The sequence below is a fragment of the Alternaria conjuncta genome (genome assembly GCF_024043145.1).
Source record: "Alternaria conjuncta strain BMP 0040 chromosome Unknown scaffold_38, whole genome shotgun sequence".
NCBI lineage: Eukaryota > Fungi > Ascomycota > Dothideomycetes > Pleosporales > Pleosporaceae > Alternaria > Alternaria conjuncta.
This window is the reverse complement of record NW_026250127.1, coordinates 95251-118263: the sequence shown is the minus strand read 5'-3', so window position 1 is coordinate 118263 and position 23013 is coordinate 95251. Positions and strand designations below refer to the sequence as shown.

Below are 23013 nucleotides of genomic sequence, written 5' to 3'. Positions count from 1 at the left end.
CACCGACCATGGACAGGGATCTGGTGCAACGGTAAGTAAGATAATCGCGACTGACAGACATTCTGCTGACTAGTCATTTAGCGCTCTGCGAAAAGTAGCACTGACGCGCCACGTTTGCACTCTACTCTGCGACCCGACAACTTCCAGCTGTCCCCCCGAGGAAACTCTCCACACCAGAAAGCACGAAGGATTTCGGATCGGTAAAGCAGCAGAAAAGCTCGACGATGAACTCAACACGTACATCGCGACCTACGCCAAGGCAGAATGCATGACACTAGCCACGCTGTTCCAAAGCAAACTACCACGAGAACTGCGAGACATGGTGTACGCCCATCTACTGCCGCGGGAGACTTACATCGTCGGGCGCCGTGATCGCAACGTTCAATGGCTCCACTCCCTACGGCAGAACAGTTGCGATCATCTCTTCGTGCATGGATACATCCCGCTCGACACCATGAAAGAGGTTAGCGAGATGTGGTACGAGGTGTCGACATTCATCGTCCTCGGCTTCCCCTTCGGGCGTGGTAGCAACCCCAAACGCGCTTCAGCTGCCTTGGACTTCCTCCTCCACGACAGATGGGGTCTGGACATCGATGTGCGCCAGCACATTAAACACATCTATATCCGCCTCGAATATACCGGGGACGTGTATGGAAACGTTACCCAACTTGCCGCGAACCTCCGGAGACTGCTATCACTAAGAGCGGATGTGCGGGTCGTCGTACAATTTCAATGTACACAAAAGTTCTCCTCGACGGTGACAGGGCAGCAAGTGAAAGAGCTTGTGACGAAGCTTCAAATGGTTTTCCCTGTCCTGGAGGAATTCGTCAATGGGGGAAAGAGAGTTATGGTCAACGTGAAAGGCTATAATGTGTTCGACGTCAAGGTTGAAAAGCTGAACGCTCAGAGTTGGATCAGTCAGTTGACCAAAGTGCTCTCAGACAAGGATTTGCCTGTTCTACAGCTATAAGCTGAACAGACGCATCGAGACACACTGGCGTCTTGCAGCTTGTGCTGAGGAGCAATGAGATTGCGTCACATATGAGTGGAGGTCTACCAATCTACATTGGTACCAAGCTCGCTAGGATCATTGCATTGTACTATATAGGAGCACGCAAAAGTATTGCAGTAGCTGTCTTCCAAATACAAAACATTCCAATTCACAGCATCCAATACTACCGTCCCCATCACACCCATACTATCGCGACCATGCGCATGGCACATCCAGACTCCGTCATTCTACAACTTCGCCTCCCTTTTCAAGATCGGATCAACCCACTTCTTCCACCCCTGCTGCACCCCAGCATTCTGCCACGCCTTCTGATTAATAGGCAACTGCTCAACCCAACGCATGATATTCTCGTACACATTACCGTTGTACATACCCAGCGCACTGCAGAGACTAGCATCGGAAAAGTCCCACGCGTCCGTCAGGGCGACAGCCTCGGGCAGTAGTTGGTCGAGCAAGCCGTTGACAAGATGCCGGATAGTGTCGAGCTGTCCCGAAGTGAAGTAAGGAGACCGCTCGTCAGCTGTTTCGATAAAAGAGACTGCGTCGACGGTACGTGGGTTTATGATCGTGGACAAGGCGTAGAGGGCGCGCATACGGTTCAAGACGATGCGGAGGTAGTTGCACGTAGAGTCAGGAAGGCTTGAGATGAGATCCGTGAATGACTTCAGGATGAAGTACTCGATATGGGCCCGCGATGCGGAGATGAGCAGCATCATGTGCTCGTTCCACGCATCTGCTGGTAGCTTGCTTGATGCGCGAATTGCCGAATGCGCTTTCACGACCATACGGTGTGCACGGTCGCGATAGATGGCGAGTTGGACTTTAGAGTCGAGAAACTGCGTTGCGGATGCGCTACATGGGAGGTTGGGGTCTTCGATATCGGTCAGGTACTGTACGTGGGGCTCGATTGGCTCGCCGTCTTGTAAGCGGTCGAGTTGCTTGAGGAGGTGTCGCCCAAGTTGTTGCCACAGAACGTAGTTCTCGCCTTCGAACGTCGCGCCACCGACCAAGGCACCGACGATGTCTGGTAGGCCTGAGATAGACATGTACCCATGGCCGCCGCACAGCTTACGTGCGTCTTCAGCGCCATCAGCGGCCTCGGACGTGACATACGCCTTCATTCCAGCAGTCAATGCGTGAACAGCCGGCAGAAGCGAGTGATCGTTCTTGCTCTGCATCTCTCGTAGTTTATTATACTGTTCGTCGCAGACCCGAGACCCGAAGAACATGGCGTACGTCTTGGCAATCAAGCTCAAAAGACGGAAGTGCTGATGCTTGTAGTGCAAGATGCTTCCTTCAGTGGCAAACGCGTCGGCAGGTCCGAGGCCTTGCTGTCGTACAACAGAGTATCGTGTCGCAATCGTCAAAGCTTGGGCTAGCTGGACCGTAAAGACGCTGGGCATCCTGCCGCGGACGAGCAGCATGACGGAGTATGACAGCTTGGCGCGAAGGGGGTCTTTGGTGAATGTGCCATCGGATGTGAGCTGGCTGTGGGCCATGAGCATCTGCGATCGAGAGATGCGAACGTTGTCGAAGGAGGCGAAACCATTGTCAGCTTCGTTATAGCTGGATCTAGGTGAGTGACTGAACTCCTGACGTCTTCTGCGATCTCGTTACTTACCCAAGCTTCAAGCCAACATCGCCCATCTTCACACCTGGCATTGGTGTGCCATCCTCGACTGAGCGAAGTTGTACAAGAAATATGTGTGGGCCGTGGTCCTGATCGCCAACGATGAGTCTCGCCATGACTGTGCCGTGTGTGGTAGAGAAGCCTAGCCCCGCAGGCCAAAACTTTGTCGATGAGATTGTTGGCGAGTGAACGACGAACTCATCGCGGTCGGGGTCGAAGGTGGCGGTCGTTTCGATACCTCGCACGAATGAACCATGACCAAGCTCGGTTTGTGCGTATGTACCAAGTATCTTGCCGGATCGAGCGAGCGGTAGCCACTTTGCCTTTTGTTCCTCAGTACCATTGTGCTCCATCCCGGGCTCGAAGAGGATGGCTTTGTGGCCGAAGGGGCTGTTGGAAGTCAGTTAGTCAGTCGTGGAAGATTCTCCTGACTACTTCCACATACCTGGCGTTCATAAGATTGTATCGCGGCGTAATCCACACAAAGTGTTCATGGTCATGCTTGAGCATATCATCGAGACACGCTTTTCCCATCTCAAGACCTTGCTCGAATAGATCCTCGCGTGATGTCTGTGCGTAGCATCGAGGAAGCTTTGCATTGTCGTCGGTGCCGATTGCTTTCTCAACTCGCTTGAAGGCGGCCCGTCGCTCTTTGACAATTTTCTCACTGCAGATGGGTTAGAGAGGATGTTACATAGGATCACAAACTGTACTGACCTTCCCCATAGTATGCACGTCAACTGGAATGTGTCGAAAGAGGCAGAGTCTCTTGCTTTCTGCAACAGCGCGCTCTGGGCATTTGCAACCATATTGACCATTGTTGCTCTAAAGGTATGGACAACAAAACGTGAAAATGAGAGGCGAAGATGCGGAGGCGAAGACTAGGCTTGAGGGTGACCGATGAATATGACCATTTAAGACGTGTTGAGCAAGCCGAGATGTAGCAGTCTATTGCCGGGTGAACTGGGCTTCCCCCATTGATGATGGTGTGCCTCCCATAGTCTCTCTGGGCAGCCACGCAACCCGCGCTTGCCATCCTCCAGGCCATATGTCGCCGTCTTTTTACCCAGTATGAACCATATCTGCATATCTGCGGCGTAGAAATCAAGATCAAAAATTGCGATTGGCCAGATGTCCAGATGTCCTCACGGAGATATGCATACATGGTCCTTCCGTTTGCCAGATGCGAGATACGAATCTCCATCTAGAGTCTAGCTGATACGGCTCCTTCACTGTATTGGGCGATCCCTTGATCTTGTGTTTCATAGCTTTTACTCGTACAGTTCAGACTGAATACATTCCAGCAGTTCGAGCCCATGGCCCGGGCTATAGAGTATGTTTGAGATCCAACTGAACGTGTGTGATGCTACTGTATATCGCACGCTTTCCCAGAGGTCGCATGTCGGCCAGTCAATGATATCGAAATCCGGAACCGAAGGACGCGGGCCGTGTTTGCAAGGGCGGCCCTTGGGCGCCGCCACGGGGGAAAATCCTCATCTTCCGATGGCACATCGAATCACGTTGGTTCGATGTTTGCCGTGTAATGATCCTTCCTCGGAAAGGACGTGGACTGCGATGCTATTCGATGAGACTTCTTCGATCAGATAGTAAGGACGTGGAGCGCGTGAGAACGAGTAGCAGATGATCCGCTCCTCTAGCACGCAGGTGCTTGACTTTGACTGATGTTATCAGACGCATTGTCATATCTTGATGGGTCGGAATCTTATTCTGTGGTTGGAAGGAGGCGGCGTAATGCCTACAGCTGAGATAGCAGCAATTCTATAGGGGTGCACTCCATTGCGCTACTAGCTCCGCGTCCGCCATTGCGAAAGCTGAGTGATATGTTGGTGATCTAGGCTGGGATTTCGAGAGATGTTATTGCGGCTTCTTTGTTGATCATCCATATCGAATGCAGACGTGCGGAGACTGACGGATGTCTAGATGCTGAGATCGTGGTGTTCTGCGGTGAGATGACGGCGGGCAAAAGCGGGCCAAGCCCTTTCTGGTTAGCATGCCATGCAACTTGCCGAGGCGACACGTGCAGAACCTGTGAACCAACTGCCGCGCATTTCCATGCGTGCATGCCAACTCTGGCCATCCCTTGCTCTGCAACAACGATAGTCATCGCGCTGCTTTCCGGTTTTGTCTGCAGTATGCCTGACCCCTGGCATGAAAATTCGCGCTGGCCCTCCCGAAATTCGTCGGCGATGTAAGCGAGCCTCTTCGAACTTCTCGTATGCGGCCTGCATGTAATCAGGTCTGCATCACCGACTAGAACTGGTCTGGTTCACGAGTACTACGCCAAGCATGTCTGTAAGCAATGACTACTAATAAGAAGCATTCTCAAGACTTTAGCATTCTTACTCATCAATCGCATGCGGGTCGCACCGTTTCCATCTTTTCTCCGGCATTTGCCCTGCCCATTCTCGGATTTCGGAATTAACGATTATTGGTTCTAGGCGCATGGTACGCTTCCTGGATGTGTGGCAGCTCTTCAACGTTCATCATGATGACGCAGTGGTGTATCTCTTCCTGTCGCTTTTGCGGAGCCTGCGGCATTTTCATTCGTGGATCCAGGTAGACCACGTGCTGGCACGACGATGTACAGGGGTTGCCTGCAGTACACGTTATGGCAGATCAGTATAGCCCATGATTAAGTATCAGTCACCTTGAGGTCATGACATAACGCACATGGGCTGGCGCGTCCACTCCACAATGCGACAGTCGCGTGCGTTTGTAGGGGGATGCACCCCGAGCCTCATGCTAGATCAAACTTCCCCAACTCCACACTACGACCATGGCGCCTGCTGAACCCAACGCAAAGCCTTTCGAGCTTTTGACGGCCGAAGAGCCAAATTTTCCAGAAGAGCGAGAAGGGTGGAAAGGATACATCGAGTGGGAGCGATACCCAGAAAAGAAGAAGCAGGCGGCGGAAATCCTGGCGAAATATGACTTCCCCGTACCTCCCGAATTCCAGTTGGAGCCGTTGCCCAAGACCAACCCGGTCCTTGAAGGTGTGCGATGGAAACACTACCACTATGCTATGGGCAAGACGCTGAAGGATATGCCGGGCGACTCATGGGAACACGTCAAGAAAGAGAAGAGCGAGGACATGGTCCATGTACTGCAATTCCCTTACAACGGAGAGCCAGAGCGCAAGCGCCTTGTCGAAACGGAGATTACCAACAACAAAGACCACTTTGTCCGTAATCACGGTGGCATTCCTGAGATCGACCCGGAGAAATACTTCTTCGAAGTCGAAGGTCTCGTCGACAAGCCAAAGAAGATCACATTGAAGGAATTACAGGACGAGAGCATCTTCCCACGCATGGAGACCTGCGTCACTCTTCAGTGTAGTGGTACGCGCCGTATCGAGCAGATCCACGACTACCCTGGAGACGGAGACGAACTCATCAATGCGCCGTGGGGAGAAGGTGCCATCGGTACGGCCCGTTACGTGGGCGTCAGTCTCAAGAAGGTGCTCAAGTACTGCGGACTGAAGCCGGAAGGAAAGCACGTCGAGTTCTTTGGCGCCGACACCTACTTCAAGAAGGGTCACGTATACAACTACGCTGTATCAGTACCGACCCGCAAGGTGAAGATCAACGAGGTCATGCTGGCGTGGGAGATGAACGGAGAGCCACTGCCCGCCATCCATGGCTTCCCACTCCGTACCGTCGTAATGGGCTACATCGGCGCCAGAAGCTGCAAATGGCTCACTCGCATCAACGTCATCGACCAGCCGTCTCTAGCTCCCGTTCAAATGAAGGAGTACCTCTACTATACTCCGCAGAACGGCAAGCAAAACGTCACATACAGCAACGGTTTCAGTATCCAAACTATGCCTGTCGCGAGTGCTATCATGACGCCTGTCGACAAAGACGTCATTGTACACGATGGGAAGATCCGCATGACTGGCTGGGCGTATAGTGGAAGTGGCTGGCCGGAACGAGTCGAAGTCAGCAACGATGGTGGCGGTGTTTGGTATGAGGTGCCATACGAGAACTTGAGCAAGAAATACTACCATGCCTGGCGCACGTGGTGGGTCGATATTCCAGTCGATGCTGAGGGATGGCTGTAAGTCTATTGTCGTCGGTAGATCTGCGACAAATGCTAACGTTGCTCAGTGAATTCTGCGTGCGTTGCTGGGATGATGCCTTGAATGTAAGCAAACTTTGACTCCCGTTGCGAAGGTCCCGCACATCTTACATCGTCGTTGTCTCAATGTGGCGTGGCAAAGTCTCGCTGTAACTACCAGATGGCATTTGCTGACTTTATTCGCAGACGCAACCCACGTTCGTGCGAAGTGCATGGAACTGGGATCTTCACGTGACATCCTCATGCCAGTAAGTATCTCTCTTCTGAGTGATGTTGCCTGCTAGATATTAGAAGGCTAACGTTACTGTAGCCGCGTCAAGCTTTACAGCGTCAATCGCACCAAACCCGCCACGATGAAGCGTCTCAAGCAACTCGAAGACCACGGTGCTTCGATTCATCCCATCACCAGGCCTTTGCCATTTGATCTCGAGACCGAGGAGGAATACCTCGAGGAGATGAAGAAGCGTGGAGGTCGCGATCCGGAGGAGTAGTTCGCTGAGAAAGAGTCGTTTGGCCAAAGTGGCTACGTGAGTTGGGTTCGAGCAAGCCCCGGGATGAACGATGAGACTTTACTGGATAGTGGAGGCGTTTTAATAGCCGGTATATATGATAATGCAATGAGTAATACCTCTTCCCCGAAGAGCGGCCGTGATTAGTGAGGTACCCGGCGGATGGAGGGGGACGCAGGAGGCAGCATTTCGCCACGTCGTATCGCCAGTCTACTTGAGCTTTCCCGGTCTCGGAGTGCGTGCAGCAAAATGTGTATGAGGCACAGTAGTTCCGGGGATTGAGTCTAGTCGGTGATGGACTGCGGCGCAGTTGAGACATTGCCCCACTGCGGGCGGGGACGTGATCGCGAACCCTTTGAAGCGGTTCTCTTGCCGTGTCACAGTCAACGACAATGCCCATTGTTGCTTTCGGTAATATTGTAGTCTTACATCGCAGATTTGTTCAGACGTTCCAACGAAGATCTGAAGCTTCCAAGACCGTAACGACAAACCTCGCCCAGTCTGCCTCGCCACGCACGTGCAGCGCAGGGCATTCGGCCCCTGCATTGCATCGCAGGACATCTGCATGAACTATCGGATCGCACGAAGAAGAGGCAGGAGCAGGCAGATGGGTCGCTCTTCAGTGGATAGTGTGGAGTACATACGAAGATAGTCTCTGCGCACGTCAGCCGGGCGACATCCGCAAGCGCCTGGGGCCAGGCATTTTTCTTCTCTTGTGGTCGTTATTGGATATGTTTGGGGGGTACATGAAGCTTCAATTCTTCCGTCGGTAGTAGCCTGGATTGAGGGTGCGCGATGGAGCGTGGTGTCGAGCTTGGTATTCTTGATCGCTATAAGTATGCGAAAGCGTTGCGATAACTCCTAAATCGTCTCCATCAATCTATTCTTCCAGCAATTACTACCCCTCTTTCTGTCTTTCAAGATGCGGTTCTTTATCCGTGCTCTTTCTCTTGCTGCAGCTGCCGCATCATTTCTTGCTCATGCGGCACCTCTCACAACTCGCTCAACCGAAGATTCGATCGCGGGCCGATACATCGTACAGCTCAAGCCGGACGTGGACGTCGCAACATTTACCGCTCACCGCGAGAAGGTCCGCAGTATAGTAGCTCGCCATCTCGGACGACGAGACGACGTCGACCTGAACGCCGGGATCGATCAGGAGTACAACTTCGGAGACTTCAAGGGCTATGCCGGGGCCTTCGATCCAGCCGTTGTTGCCGAATTGGAGGCATTAGATGATGTTTTCCTTGTCGAGAAAGACTTCCTGATGTATCCTACAGCTTTGGTAACGCGTACGTATATCACACCGTGACGCTTACATCGACGTTTGGTCAACTGCTCTGCAAGCTCTCAACTTGATGTAGTCCGTAGACCTGTTCGAGCTTTCCTTATATGATGAGAGACCATGCCGCTGACACTTATCAGAAACCAACGCACCATGGGGTCTTGCAAGCGTATCCTCCAGGACCAGAGGAGCCACCAGTTATGTATACGATTCGACAGCTGGCGACAAAACCTACTCGTATGTACTAGACAGTGGAATCCGAACGACCCATGACGAGTTCGAAGGCCGCGCTTCCTGGGGCTACAATGCAGCCAACACCAACAATGCCGATGTCACCGGCCATGGCACCCACGTAGCTGGTGTAATTGGTTCAAAGACCTACGGCGTCGCCAAGAAGACGAATCTCATTGCGGTTAAAGTGATAGGCGATGATAACGTGGCAGCTGGCTCCAGTGTGCTGGCGGGCTTGAACTGGGTAACAAACGATATCGTCACCAAAAGCCGACTGGGTTCAGCCGTGGTGAACTTATCGCTCGGTGGGGCAGCCTCCTCATCCATGGATAACGCTGTCAACGCACTGGCAAACCGAGGTATATTGCCTGTCGTCGCTGCAGGAAACGAAAACCAGCCGGCCGCAAATGTCTCGCCAGCTCGTGCTGCCAATGCTCTGTGCGTAGGAAGCGTTCAATCGAATGATGCTCGTTCTTCGACGTCGAATTACGGATCGGCCGTAGACATCTGGGCTCCGGGTGGTGATATCACGTCTACCTGGCACACCTCGGATACAGCCACAATGACAGCGAGTGGTACTTCGGCGTCTGCACCATTTGTGGCTGGCATAGTGTCTTATCTGCGGGGTCTCGAAGGGCAATCGATTGGCCCGGCCGCGAGGGCAAGAGTTTTGGCATTGGCTACTGTAGGTGACTCTACACCGACTGCATGTGAGACGTTCACTGACTTCGCGAACCTAAATTTAGCCAAATCGCCTTACAGATGTAGCAGGCGCACCAAACCTATTGGCTTACAATGGAAGAGCTTGAAGGCGATGGTCGCAATCGGCTCGTGCTTCGTTGTTATATAGCAATACAGCCTCTATTCAGCTGAACCAATCTTTAAAGTTACATCAGCGATGAAAGGTTGTGTTCAATGTTGCCCAAGACGTGGCGCGATGTGTGTATTGGTTCACAGGTGTTGCGACACACGTTCTTAACGGAACTTTGGAAGAGTTTGAGGTGCCCCGAGAATGAGGAGTTGATCGCCAAAATTCATGAAAGCAAAAGAAGTGTTTGCTCGGAGTGGTTGAAGTCGTAGTCGCGTCCGACGACGAAAAGTGTTGGCGGCTGACAGTGTTCTCACGGAAGGAGGCCATGCCATCCAGAATAGGCTAAGACTGACTTAGTCATCCGATGAGTGGAGCCCATCAGGGGTTCGCGATCTCGATGACGTAGAACACCATCCTGTTCACCCTAACCTCACCACAGATACTGCTAGCATGCCATCTACACCTCTCCAAACGGCCGTTAACGCGCTCCGGAGTCCGAGTAACGACTTCGGATTTGTTGAGGCGCTGGCAGCTTCGCGCGTAGCTTGGACTTCACTTGATCATCATTAACCGTTCTTGCAATGGCATCTTCCAGCGCAATTTCTTCATTAACAACAGGCACCTTGATCTCTACGAAGCTGAGGCACCTGCTACCCAGTCGCAACGCGACCTTAGCAGTCTATCAGAAGTTTTCATTGCGATGGAAGCAACTGCAAGGTCTCAAGATGCATGGGCGAGTAAGAAACAACCGTCTCAAGATGACAATGGTATACAGGAACCTACGAATATGAGTTCGCTTGTTGGAAGCGGCAGTTACGCCTCCTACGTAGCGCCCTTGCTCATATAGATCCTTTCGACAATAACTGCCCAAGAGCTTCAAAGCAACTGCGACCCTACCGCCTACTCGGGACCTGTGGCACGCGATGTGTACATATTCGAGACCACATTTACGGCGAGCGGCCCGCCATCAATCCTATCGTTACCTCTGGCCTACGGCCTATCGCAATGGTCATAGTCTTGCTTCCGAGTTGCGGATTGAGAGGGCTGGTCAAATCCTTGCTCTCACCTCAGGTCACGACAAGCGATCACGCCGAAACTTCGGCTCCACGATACGTCTGCGCGCGCAAGAAACACCAGAGTGGAAGAAAGGGACGAACATGCGTTTACCGAGTCAGCGGCGAGCGTACAGGCAACGGCGGACGCAAAGTCAGGCTATACACGAATGTGGAAGGTGTCGATCTCGACGCCGACGAGCGGAGGAGTTTCGCTGGCATTCAACGCACTATGCGCTACACCAAGGGCCGTAGCCCGAGACAGAAGACGCATCGTTCTCCACCGATAGCAGATGCTGCTGGGAAAAGGCGACCGAAGGCTAAGAAGCTGGCTGTCAAGGCTCACGATGAAGGCTCTGGTAGTCATTTTGAAGGCAATCGAATTGCGCCTTCACGAGCCAGACTCTTGAGCGCAAGCTCGGACGAAGTGTGGGACGTGCCCAGACATCTCAGATTTGGGGAAAATGGGAAGCATATATTCTGCAAGTCGCATAATGGCTCACGCAGCAGGACACGCGATGTCAATCACCATGAAGGCTCACAAATCCGCAGACGAAAAGAAGTAGGCAGTTTTGGTGAGCCGACGTCGCAAGCCGAGAGACACGTGCGAAAACGTCGAGACGATTATTGCTCCGGCGCGCTACCGATCCCAGAGCATCGATCAAGTAGACCAACCCTGGGATCAGCACCGATACTTCCTTCAAGAAGATCTCGAACAACCGCAGCGAGCAATACCATCAAACTTGTCATCAACCCCGAAAAAGATACATCCAAATTGGAAGAATATGAGTCACTCGACGGAGAGCAGAACGCATTTGCGGTCTCAGAGGCGCCTGAAAGCCCATTCAGGCAACCCGGGCTGACGCCACAGGAGTCGTCCGACTTAGTCTTCGGGGCAAGCTCTCAAGTCGAAACGCGGAGACGGCGGCGAGCGGGTCGGGCAGACGATCATATTGCGCCAGACGTGCATGAGTCCACATCCCAGCTCGCACGCGATCCTTCACTAGGCAAAATACAGCAAAACACGGACGCATACAGCCTGTCTCGCAACCCACCTCTATTGGACCTCGGACACACTATACTCGAGCATGATCAACATGAGGTTCTTGCAAGATCGCGAGCACCGGCTCTCATCAGTCCTCCAAGAACAGCGTTGTCAACACACGGCGCCACGCGGGCAACAATGTCACGGTTTCTTCCAAAACAATCCCTACAACAAGTCACTTCAGGTTTACCTGGACTAGTTCATGCTCAGGCCGGTGTACCATCTGATCGGTACCTATCAAGTGTCACCCCTGGTACCCCACCGTATACGCCTGAAAAGGCGACATAATACGGCAATGATAGAGCAGCGTGGTATGGCATATGACGGTCAGCCCGGCCATCAGTACAAGTGTCTGAAACAGGAACACTGAATGGAAAACAACAGTTGGGGTATTATTAAACGCCGTTTACCGAAGGCAAGATATTAGCCAATCCAATTAATCCACGTCCTCGATCAAGTCATCATATCCGCTGTTCATTACGGGTATTGTCTCATTTCCTCCGTCCAACAGATCACTTCCGCTATGTTGGCTGATATCGTCGTCCAAATCCTGATATTCCTACTTAGCATCAGTTTCGGTGTCGACAACGTTCACGTCTCCTGTGCGACCGGGGTTACGATGATCTTCGCCCCCATGACGGCCGGGGAGTCCGCGTCCTCGATGTCGGGATAGATGTTATTTACCAGAAATTGTCCGACCTGCCATGACTACGAGTTTGTTAGCTATCAGCACTCTTATTTGACTGGAGACACGCGACGTACCAGAAGCCCGCCCTCCACATAATGTCTCCACCTCTCTGAAGACCCCAGGTATACCAAGATCTCCCATGGCAATTCCTCGCTATCGAACTCCCAAAACGTCATGTACTGGTACACTGACGCCTTGTCCACTTGTTTGTACTTCTCGTCCTGGATGAGCGAAGCGTGCTCGAGCTTGAAGATGCGCGTGCGAAGCAGTCCAGGACTCTCGAGCATACCGGGCGTGAACTCTTCTCCGAACCACTTTACGAATTCGTCGTGAACCTCCGGGGCGGGCTGCCAAAGGACTACGACCCACATTTGGACATCGCGGGGATCTGACGCAGGGTGTTAGCTTCCATGGTGCATCCTTGTATCGTGATCTTGAGGATGACATACCTCCGCGCCACTCCTCCCCAAACCAGTTCTTATGCTCTGTGTAGAACCGTGTGTCTACCTTCGCCTCATTCGGGAGTTTGTCCAGCGCAGGGCATATCCGCGCATCCAGGTCTTGCGCGCTTGGTTGTTTTGGTAGGTCGTAAATGGTCATGAACCTGCCATCAATCCCAGGTACTTCCTGGAATGGGCTGTCTTCCACTTGCTCTGCATGTCTGGCGGTGGACCTGATCTTCACCAGGGCGTCGGGTATATGCGTGGTTTCGTACCAGTGATAGGCATCGTTAGCATCCTCGCCTAACTCCGCCCAGGCACAAGCAATTCTTGACATGATTTCTTTTTGCGAGAGTTGGTAATTCGGTTCCGCGGACGTGGTCAAGAAGGATGAATGCAGAAAGGTAGGTGAAACTTGACAGAGCAAGAGAGCAAGGTAACACAGCGGTCAGCATAAGGAGTACGCGCAAACAGAGCACACCTGGACTGTGCCACGAAAGTTTTGCCCTGCATCCCTGAACCATGTGCTCTTCAGCAAGGGTTACTCCGTCGGGGCAAGTAAAGCTGTAAGAATTTCCCCAATCAGTATGGTGTCGTGGCGGCCCGTATCCGCCTGACTGCGGCCATGAGGGTGTGTCCGCAGTACCGCCGGGGAAGTTCGCATTGCCGAAAGCTAATTTCGCGATTACTGCCAATAGTCACGATCAGTGTAGTTCGCGAGCTGATCTCAATCAATCCGAGGCAGACTACAACTTTAAAATGATGATGCGCTGGTAGCAGTCGGAGGTAGAGGTACGTCGAGTCATGTGAATCACCGATGCGCCGGGAGTCGGACATGGGTCGTACGCAGGAAGACCGAACGGGTGATCACACGTCCGGAAGGAGAAGCGCGCAGACAGGAATCAGGTAAGTTAGCCAGCTGATTAGCATGTATTGGCTCGCTAAAAGTAGATAATGCTTTCGATTTGAGCTGTGCAGGATCGCTTAGACAGCATGAACGCCACGTAGTAAACAAGACATGGCAAGACTGCGCCGTAACCCGAAACCTCCTCGTGCGCGTTTCCCACGTGGCGCCCCAGACAGTTCAACATGACGCACATGACGCCAGAGCTTGTCATCGCGTACAGAGTGTAGTTATGTGATAGCGGAATCGTCTTCCCCTCCAATTAAGCTTCTCTTGCGGCGTCTTGCGTGTGTTTCCCCTTCACTTCCTTCACACCCAAATACCACCTCCGATATCAATGTGCATCTTCTTCTCATGCGCGTCTCTTTTGTCTTTCCTGGGAAACCCACGGTGGTTCCTTTCGCATACAAGCGCGCGGCATCGGAACGAGCGATCCCCCTGATGAGCTCCTCGGTAGTGGCGTTGGAGATCTTGCTTGCGCGAATATTCTTTGTTGCAGTCGTTATAGGTGCAGACATAGATCTTCTTGATCTCGACTCGGTAAGAAGGCGTGTGTGGGGAGTTTTGGCGGGAAGAAACAGTTTGCTCCCGTGGAAAAGTGCAGTGTATGGTATCGTCGTTGGCATGCCCATAGGCTCCCAGGTTGGCGAAGTCAAACTCCGGAGATACAATGTTCATCGACCCGTCGGCCAAGGTGGCCGCAGAATCGTGACTCGGTCTCCCTCCGTGAGCATCACTCGTTGTGGTCGGATTGTGAGTATTCTCAGGGCCTACTCAAGAGTCAGCATAGCGTATGACATACTATTTGTAGCGTACTTACTGATTGTGGAGAATAGCTCACGCGATTGTGACTCAGATTGTCTCTGGAAGAAGGAGGGAAGGGTTTGGAATCTGTTGCGCCTAGATGGGAGCAGTATGATGATCTGGGCATTGCGATAAGTCTTGTGCTACCATTACCGACATTCGCCATGGCGAGGAGATCAGATCATGAAACACCGTATCATCCGCTGAAGCTTATGGTAACACAAGACCTGATGACTTCCAGTGCAGGCCCAGGACGAAATGAGTGAAGACGCTGTCATACGAAATGATTGTAAACGATGAAAAGAATACAGAAGTCGAAAAGGAAAAGGGAATGACATGTGAAGGAAGAGCAGATGAACCCGAAGACAGATGTTGCGATGAATGCTAGGAAGGCTCTATGGATACAACACTACAACAACCAACGGAATCATAGCAGACCCGATACGTGAGGCGTGTTCGACCAGTAGATATGGGGAAAAGGGCAAAGAGGAGATGAAAGAGAAATGGAAGCGTTTCTGGGCCCGAAGTCTCTATGTAAAGGGTGGGCCGGGAAGAGTCAAAAGTACGTGCTCCCATCCATTGGGTCAGTATATTCACTTTAAGGTTGTGATAGTTAGTCTATTCGATACATACCGACTGTAAGTGTCGGATCCCGCATGCACGGTAGATGTGAATGAGTTGTATGACGTAAGGTTCATAAGAGAACCGTACTGATCGTAATCGAGTCGTTCGAGTTGAAGTCGTTCGAGATCAGGCTGTTCGAAGTTGAACAGTTCCATGTCGTGGAAGGGATGGGATGAAAGGCCAGAATTGATGGAAACAAAATCGAAGAGATCGTCCGCTTTAGGCGAGTTGTGCGCGGGCACATTGCGACCGCGATCGCTGGTACCGTAGCTAGTTGCACGTCTTCGTGCCATATTAGATGGGGACTGGGGCGCTGGGAAAAGACTGGATTGATGGAGTGATGATGAAGCCATCGAGAGAAGGCGCGTATATTAGTATCCGTGAAATGAGGCTATGCGGGTGGTGCCCTTCCATGCAGGCGCCCCTCGAGCTGAGAGGGGCACTAGCGCGGTGCATGTCAGCTACCAATAGATGGCAATTGCAAAGTGCCCTTCCGCTTGTCGCAGCAAGGCACGCATAGCGCTAGAAATTGGCAGTATTTACTGAGCAAGATATCAATGCTGGCAATGGATCAGAGTTGCGCAACGATAGGCGAGGCATCCAAGGATTGGTTTGCGGGCAGCCAGTGAACACGGCATTGCGAGGGCGTGCAAGGCAGCTTTGTCATTTCTGAATAGCGCGGATCGAGCGATGATTCAAAATTTACGATCAACAAACGCAGATGGTACGGGAGTGATGGTGCTGTATAGTTGTTGTTTGTTGTGGCAGTCAAAAAGCGGGCGGCGCAATTACCCCCGCCGAAGGCAGCAGCGCCTGACGCCATCTCCCCGTCTTCATCTCATCCACTCCAACCACACATCAACGTCGGCCGGCTTGTGCCCTCACCCCACGACCCAATGCTAATACGAATTTGTATGCCACTGCATATTAAATCACATACCTAGGGGATGTTTCCAGGGCTTCCCAGCAAGCTTGCTCACCAGGTAAAGCTCGTGGACCTGTGCCGTACACTTCTCTCCGCGGCAACGCTGGAGCCACGAATCGCCACAGGTACATCAAGGGGCGCGTCTTTCAGGACCCTACGGAGTAAGGCCCGTGTCAGCAACTTCTTTACCGCGAAACAACTCATCTACGATGCGTCGTCGTGAACTTATCTAGTATATTCGGTCGCGCTTCGATACTCAAGCTGCACGTTTGTTCCTTGATCCGAGTAGGTCAGACTCTGGTCTTTGATAGGCATTTTCGAACCTTCGAAGTCACTTCGTCGTCGTGGTCCAGCATGTGTACGCGCTTGCTTCTAACGCGCGTCTCGAGCTAGCGCGCATTATTATCCGATGCGCAACCTCCAACACCGGTAGGCAATACCTTCTATATTCGTTTTGTTCTATCAATTTGTTCTTCGGCCGAACTTGGTAGTTCAATGAATCTTCCGAGAATCTCGTAGTAAGCTTCACGCGTGGCTACCAATCAGTTCACCACGGTACCTGCCGAGAAGGAGTGATGGCTTTCACGATTGCCCTATCGAACTGACCCTTTGCCTTCGACTCACGACTGACCCATTGTGTCGGGACCAAGGATGCTAGTGAACTGCATTTCCTTTGTTCCACAACGTTGGAATTGGTGGAGAAGCGGGAAAGACCAAGGGCGCTCCTTGAACTAACAACGGCGACAAGTTGGTGAGGCGCGCAGTTCACGCAATTTTCACGGTAGTTTACCAGTATCTGAAGTCCTATAAGATCAAAGTCTACAGTATGGAATTCCGTACCTCATCTGTTGTCCATCGGATCGAATCACAACAATGTTGCGCAACACTCTTTCAACAGCGGCCGCCCTAGCGGCCTGTGTGGCTACGGCTCAGGCTTCTTTGAACATGTCGGATACATCTTTCAAGCTTTTCAAGTCTTCGTTGAGTCAGCTTGCGCAAGTCTACTTGCCAGGCTCAGAAGAATTTACCAATGCCACAGTACGATGGGGCGCCGGGCAGACTCCGCACTACGACATGATCGTGAAGGTTGCAACGGAAGAAGATGTTCAGGAGACTGTCAGTATACTCGTACTACGATAAGCCTTTCCTTTATCTAACCTCAATCCAGATCCTCTATGCCAATGCCAACGATAAGCCCTTCCACGCCATCTCGGGCGCTCACGCGACGACAACATACCTCAACAACATCACAAACGCCGTCGGAATCTTCATGCGGGGTATGAACGATATCTTCATCGTCGACGATGGCGATACTGCTTTGATACAGGGCGGTATCCTCAACGGCGACGTCATTGACTTCCTGGGGCTCCATGACAAGCAAACAATGACAACGGCTTGTGCCTGCGTCGGCTACGTCTCCCCTATCCTCGGAGGTGGACACGGCTGGAACCAAGGACGTTACGGCCTAGCATCCGATCAGCTCGTTTCCGCGCGTATGGTCCTAGCCAACGGTACCGCCATCACCGTCAACGAGAGCAGCCCAGACCTGTTCTGGGCGATACGTGGCGCTGGCCACAACTTTGGTCTAGTGACCCAGGCTGAGATCAAGATCTATGACAAGAAGCCAGTTGTCGATGGATGGGCTGTCAGCGGCTACTTCTTTACGCACGACAAGATGGAAGACGTTATAGCAGTCGCGAATACTTGGATGACAGCTGCTAACAGGTCCGTGAGCTTGGAACACTACGTCGTCTTCTCTTTCGATCCCGAGGTAGACCCAGTGAACGTAAGTCTACATCCATTGCCTCAACCCTACGTTATTACTAACATCACCAGCCCATCGTCATCATCTGGGTAATTTACCAAGGTGCCGACACCGTCCCAGCCCAATACACCGACCCCTTCGTCGCGATGTCCCCCATCAACACCGAATCAGGCATAACCGACCTCGGCGGCGTTAGCAGATTCACCGGCGCCGACAGCGACGGCCCCTCCTGCACCAAAGGCTACACGCGCTCCCTCGTCCCCGTCTCAGCAGACACATACGACGCACCTTCCCTACGCGAAGTCATAGACATCATGGCCACTTTCCCGGCAGAATTCCGCAATTCCGCCGTCCTCCTCGAAAGCTACTCCACCAACCGCGTTGGCGAGATCCCGAGCGACAGCACCGCATACCCCGATCGCGATGGCCATCTCCTCTTCTCGCCCTTCATGACCTACGACAAGAACGCTAGTCTTGATGCGCTCGCGTGGAACTACGCGGGTCAGATTCGCGACACGATGATCAAGGGGACGAACAAGCCTTATGAGTCTTACATCAACTATGCGAGGGGTGATGAGACGACAGAGCAACTGTATGGGTATGAGCCGTGGAGGTTAGAGAAGTTGAGGAAGCTGAAGAAGGAGTATGATCCTTTTGGCAAGTTCAATTTCTTTGCTCCCATTTTGGGAGAGGATGGGCAGCCGTTGTAAGGCTGAGCCGTGTGGCTAGGAGGATATTTGGCTATGTACGCTGCCTTCGCTCGCTATATACAATAATACATTCAATCGTTACGCGTCTTGCGTTTATGTCTCGCTTCGAACTGCTTTGTGATGCGTATGCGAGTAGCCGCGCGTAGTCAACTTGCGATCTGCGCTTATTCACATGCTTACTGAGAGCTCAACCCGCCACGCCCACACACGACGGCCTGTCCAGTCCAATCGCTTGAATACTGCCAGATGACTCTGCAGCTTCTTGTCGCGCGATCGACTTATACAGCGCATGCTGGTGTATGCGATATGCCGACAACGACTAGTCTAGACGCCCATCGTGGCTGATACATCAACGACGTAGAACACTCAGAGACATTTCGGATAGATATATAGACCTTCATTCCTATGCTTAGCAGTGTACTCATCATCTAATCTCGTTAAAAAGCCGCAACGATGTTCAGCCGCCCATTTGAGTTTGCTGCATCGAGTGAAGACGCCCTGATCCCACTCGTTGACCCTTCTTTCACATTCAAGACCTATGAGAAAGAGCTGAACCCATTCGAAGTTCTAACGGGAGCGGTTACCAATGGTAAAGAGGCGCTCTTCGACGAAGCCATATCTCCATCGAGCATGTGGTCGGCATCAAGTCGTCCAAGCAGCAGCCCGTCCGCAGCACCAGAGACGAAGCAGCTAAGCGCCAACGTTCCAGCCCGTCGCCCGCTCGCTAAAGCACACACGTTTCCAAAATACAAAGAGGAATCGCGATCGAAAGTCCAGGGTCAAGGAGAAGCGAAAAAGATGATACTCGACCTTGTGCCCATCGGAGAAGCGCAAACGTTCAGACTAGAGGGCTCTTTCATATACGCCACCAGGACCCAAAACATTCCGCGATACCAATTGCAACGAGACTTCGACCTTGACAGATCTGTGTCAAAGTTGCGTATCCGCGCTGTACATGCAGGCGAAACGCGGTCATGTTCAGTACCAACCACACATACGGCACGCGACCAACCGATCCCCTACAGTAGCGAAGAAACGCTATATAGCATAGATGAATTCGAGATGCGTGGCAAGAAAGCTGGAACACTACCTGGCAGCATCCAAATGACGTCTGGGGAGTCATTGTGGGGCGGTCAGTGGACGCGTATTTGGCATGTTACTAAATGTAAAGCTCAGCATCATGTGTGCGATTACAGAGGTGCATGTGAGCCCGAGAAGCATCTTTTGTATTGCGTCAAGAAGGGTGTGTGGGAGGATGCTGAGGGGGTGGTTGTTGCACGGGAAGAGACTGGGAGGGAGGGGCTGGGTGCCGCGAACGCGTCTCGATCGTTGATGGGGATGGGAGTCGAGAAAGATGGAAATGAACTTGTGCTGGAGAAGACGGATGGAATCGAGAAAGACGGGAAGAAACGCGATTTGGTAATGGCGTGCTGGGTGATGAAGTTGTGGATGGCGGAGGAACTCCGGTGGGAGGGAAATTGAACGCGGGAGAGAGACGCCGAAGAGAATACGAGGCGTCCAGTTTCAGGCCGGAGGGTGATTGCAGATCTGTAAGAGCTATCCCCAATTACTCGGTGAAACATTGCAATCGCATTGCATGCTTGCAGTAATCTTGTTGGAAGAAATCGAAGTGCATCACGTGACAATGTGCGCTACAGCAGCGGGCGCGCCCTCGACACGTGGTGACAGCTGTCAGAAGCCCCTGCATAATACAGTAGTGTAGTAGATACGATTCCAAGTCTCTAGTTGTTCTTCCAAAAGCAAGCATCTGCGTCAGCATCGAAGACCGAAAAATGGAGTTGGGCAGGTCAAGCGTCGTGATAGCGCGTCTTCCGGCGCGCCTGCTAGACCGAGCGCCACAGCCAAGGGGTGAGAGCCACCGCCTCATCCATCCATCATTCCCAGGATCATCGCTCAGAGGGGCATTCGCGACTTTGGCGATTACGACCACCATGACTTGATTATTTTCACTCAAAGACTTTGTCTAATTCAATGCCCTAAAATAATCTCAACCAAACTTCAACTTACAAATTTGGCGGTCGAAGCCCTATCGCCGCGATGCCGCTCATCACCCCCTCACGGCTCGCCATCATCATCGTCTCCTTTTCGCTCTTGACTTTCTTCTGGACTTTCGGTCTGCCGCAACAAACGCCCCAGCCGACGATACCCGTTATCGACCACTACGACCACAAGAATGTGCATACCGAGCCGATAATACCGCCGCCCGTCATCGAGACTCCGCACGCGACATCCACGCCGATAGCACACGGAGATCATCCGAAGGAGACAGATGATCACAGATGGGACGATAAGGGAGCGCAAGGTGGAAAGGGAAAGACAACACCATCCGCGCCTACCGAGACAGGCGTTGCGGAGTATGAAGAAGATGGCGGAAGATGGGAGGATAAAGAAAAGTTGAAGGGTGGTGATAAGTCGGGGAGCATGTCAGGCTCAGGCGCAATGACAGCGCCTACAACACTAGCCACTGAGGCGATGCCTGCATCGAAGACTTCGATTGCGGCTAAGCCAGACGTTGCGCCTACGAAGCCCGCCGAAGCCGCCATTCCTACACACGCAGTCGAGAAGTTTTGTAACGACGCCGACGGAGCGAAAGACGTCATGGTCGTCCTCAAGACATCGAAAGCCGAAATCGAGAAGCTCAACAGTCACCTCAGCAATCTGCTAGCCTGCGTTCCCACCTTTGCCATCTTCAGCGACCATGCCGGCGAGTTCCAAGGACACAAAGTACACGATGCGCTCGATTCCATAAGCGGCGAGACCAAGTTCAAGCACAAGGAGTTCCAGGAATACCAGCTCATGCATGCTGATGCGGAGCACAAGCCAGACGTGAAGAAGCTGGAGGAGCTGGAAAAGTGGAAGTTCCTGCCCATGGTGTACAAGGCGTACCACATGAACCCCAGCGCCAAGTTCTTTGTCTTCATTGAAGCCGACACGAGTCTGAGCTGGACGAACCTGTTGCAATGGCTGAACAGGCTGGACTACCGGATACCGTACTACAGCGGAGCGCCCTACTACATCGCGGGCACACAGGTGGCGCAGCGCGGAGCAGGCATCATGATGTCTCAGGGTGCACTGCGACGGTATTCCAAATCTTACGATGAGCTCTACACAACCAAGTGGGAACCGGACAACGGCGATCAATGCTGCGGCGACTTGATGCTAGCGAAGGCGCTTGGCGACGCACACGTGGAATTCTACGCTTCTTGGCCACTTCTCCAGAGTGAGCAGCCAAGTACACTTGACTACACCAGGAAGCACTGGTGTGCTCCTGCCGTGTCATGGAATCACCTTGGCGGTGACCAACTCACGAGGCAGTGGGATATTGAGAAGAAGTGGACCACCGCGAATGGCTGGAAGAAGCCATATCTGTACCGCGACGCCTATCACGATTCAGTGGAACCGCACATCGAAACGCGAAAGGTGGGCTGGGACAACCTGAGTCAGGACACGAAGATCGTTGCACCAGAAGGACGCCGGCAAAAGCTCAAAGACGACGCCGCGAAGAAGGAGAAGGAGAAGGAAGAGCAAGATGCCGAGAAGAAAGAGAAAGAGAAGGGAGAGCAAGACACTGCCAAAGAAGAGGCGAAGCCGAAAGCAGAAGACGATAAGAAAGACCCCCCAAAACTCAAACTCGACACCGCCCCACCACCCGACTCCCGCGTCTTCCAAGAAGCCGGCGCCCTCCCCACCTCAAACAGCATCTCCAAACGCGAAGACAAGAAGGACGACAAAAAAGACGACAAGAAAGGCAAGGAAATGAAAGAAGACAAGAAAGAACCGCCAAACTGGGACAAGCTCGCCGAGAAACACCCCGATGCAGCAGATAGCTCCGAGCGCTGCCAGGCCGTTTGCTCGGAAGTCGAGGACTGCTTGCAGTGGCGGTATACGGCGAAGGGGGAGGGCGAGTGCCATCTCAGCAAGGTGATTCGGTTGGGTGGGAAGGTGGGGGATGAGGAGTGGACGAGTGGGTGGGAGGTTGAGAGGATTAATGGGATCAAGAAGGAGTGGGCGTGTAAGGAGGTTAAGTGGAGGTTTTATCAGTGAGAGGATAGGGTTGATGAGACGGGATAAGATGGGATGGAGGGGTAGATTCAGGAAAAGAATGGCGTTATTGGTGTTTGTTTGGATTTGGGATTGAGATGAGAGCTTTTGTATAGTGTTGAGCTACTCTTGGTCGCAAAGATGAAAGGGTTGGAAGCACGCGAAGTGCGCGAAGTGGTTGTATATACCCTTTTTTGTTAATGTATATGGTTATGGCATAATGCGTATCACGGGGATGTAGTCGGACGTGACAAATATCCTTGAGCTCAGGAGTTGAGTGAAGGTGGTACCGCACACATGAAGTGGGTCTGGCTTTTCACAACCACGGCTGTGTTCTGTCGCTACCATGTCACGCATGGAAAGCTACCAGATATCTCGTTCACCATATATTTGTCGCCGTGTATCACATTCACTTCCC

General features: G+C 52.5%; 7 protein-coding genes across 7 annotated transcripts; 5 read left to right on the top strand and 2 right to left on the bottom strand.

The window, feature by feature from the left end:
* Positions 1-8: 8 nt before the first annotated feature.
* Positions 9-970, top strand: J4E85_011623 (uncharacterized protein; the record flags this gene model as incomplete). The annotated part of the gene is made up of 2 exons (XM_051475824.1): positions 9-31; positions 148-970. The coding sequence occupies 2 exons, from the start codon at positions 9-11 to the stop codon at positions 968-970; spliced, it is 846 nt and encodes a 281-aa protein (XP_051320395.1).
* Positions 971-1239: 269 nt separating this feature from the next.
* J4E85_011622 (uncharacterized protein) lies at positions 1240-3460 on the bottom strand (the record flags this gene model as incomplete). Its single annotated transcript, XM_051475823.1, has 4 exons — positions 1240-2578; positions 2634-3032; positions 3088-3309; positions 3360-3460. 4 exons carry the CDS (start codon positions 3458-3460, stop codon positions 1240-1242), a joined length of 2061 nt encoding a protein of 686 aa, XP_051320394.1.
* A 1979-nt stretch (positions 3461-5439) lies between these two features.
* Positions 5440-7231, top strand: J4E85_011621 (uncharacterized protein; the record flags this gene model as incomplete). Its single annotated transcript, XM_051475822.1, has 4 exons — positions 5440-6719; positions 6770-6806; positions 6927-6988; positions 7051-7231. The coding sequence occupies 4 exons, from the start codon at positions 5440-5442 to the stop codon at positions 7229-7231; spliced, it is 1560 nt and encodes a 519-aa protein (XP_051320393.1).
* A 940-nt stretch (positions 7232-8171) lies between these two features.
* J4E85_011620 (uncharacterized protein) lies at positions 8172-9533 on the top strand (the record flags this gene model as incomplete). Its single annotated transcript, XM_051475821.1, has 3 exons — positions 8172-8541; positions 8675-9450; positions 9528-9533. 3 exons carry the CDS (start codon positions 8172-8174, stop codon positions 9531-9533), a joined length of 1152 nt encoding a protein of 383 aa, XP_051320392.1.
* A 2731-nt stretch (positions 9534-12264) lies between these two features.
* J4E85_011619 (uncharacterized protein) lies at positions 12265-13138 on the bottom strand (the record flags this gene model as incomplete). Its single annotated transcript, XM_051475820.1, has 3 exons — positions 12265-12381; positions 12436-12749; positions 12811-13138. The coding sequence occupies 3 exons, from the start codon at positions 13136-13138 to the stop codon at positions 12265-12267; spliced, it is 759 nt and encodes a 252-aa protein (XP_051320391.1).
* A 3793-nt stretch (positions 13139-16931) lies between these two features.
* On the top strand, positions 16932-18533 carry J4E85_011618 (uncharacterized protein; the record flags this gene model as incomplete). The annotated part of the gene is made up of 3 exons (XM_051475819.1): positions 16932-17174; positions 17227-17844; positions 17895-18533. 3 exons carry the CDS (start codon positions 16932-16934, stop codon positions 18531-18533), a joined length of 1500 nt encoding a protein of 499 aa, XP_051320390.1.
* A 2058-nt stretch (positions 18534-20591) lies between these two features.
* J4E85_011617 (uncharacterized protein) lies at positions 20592-22598 on the top strand (the record flags this gene model as incomplete). Its single annotated transcript, XM_051475818.1, has 1 exon — positions 20592-22598. One exon carries the CDS (start codon positions 20592-20594, stop codon positions 22596-22598), a length of 2007 nt encoding a protein of 668 aa, XP_051320389.1.
* Between the last annotated feature and the right edge of the window lie 415 nt (positions 22599-23013).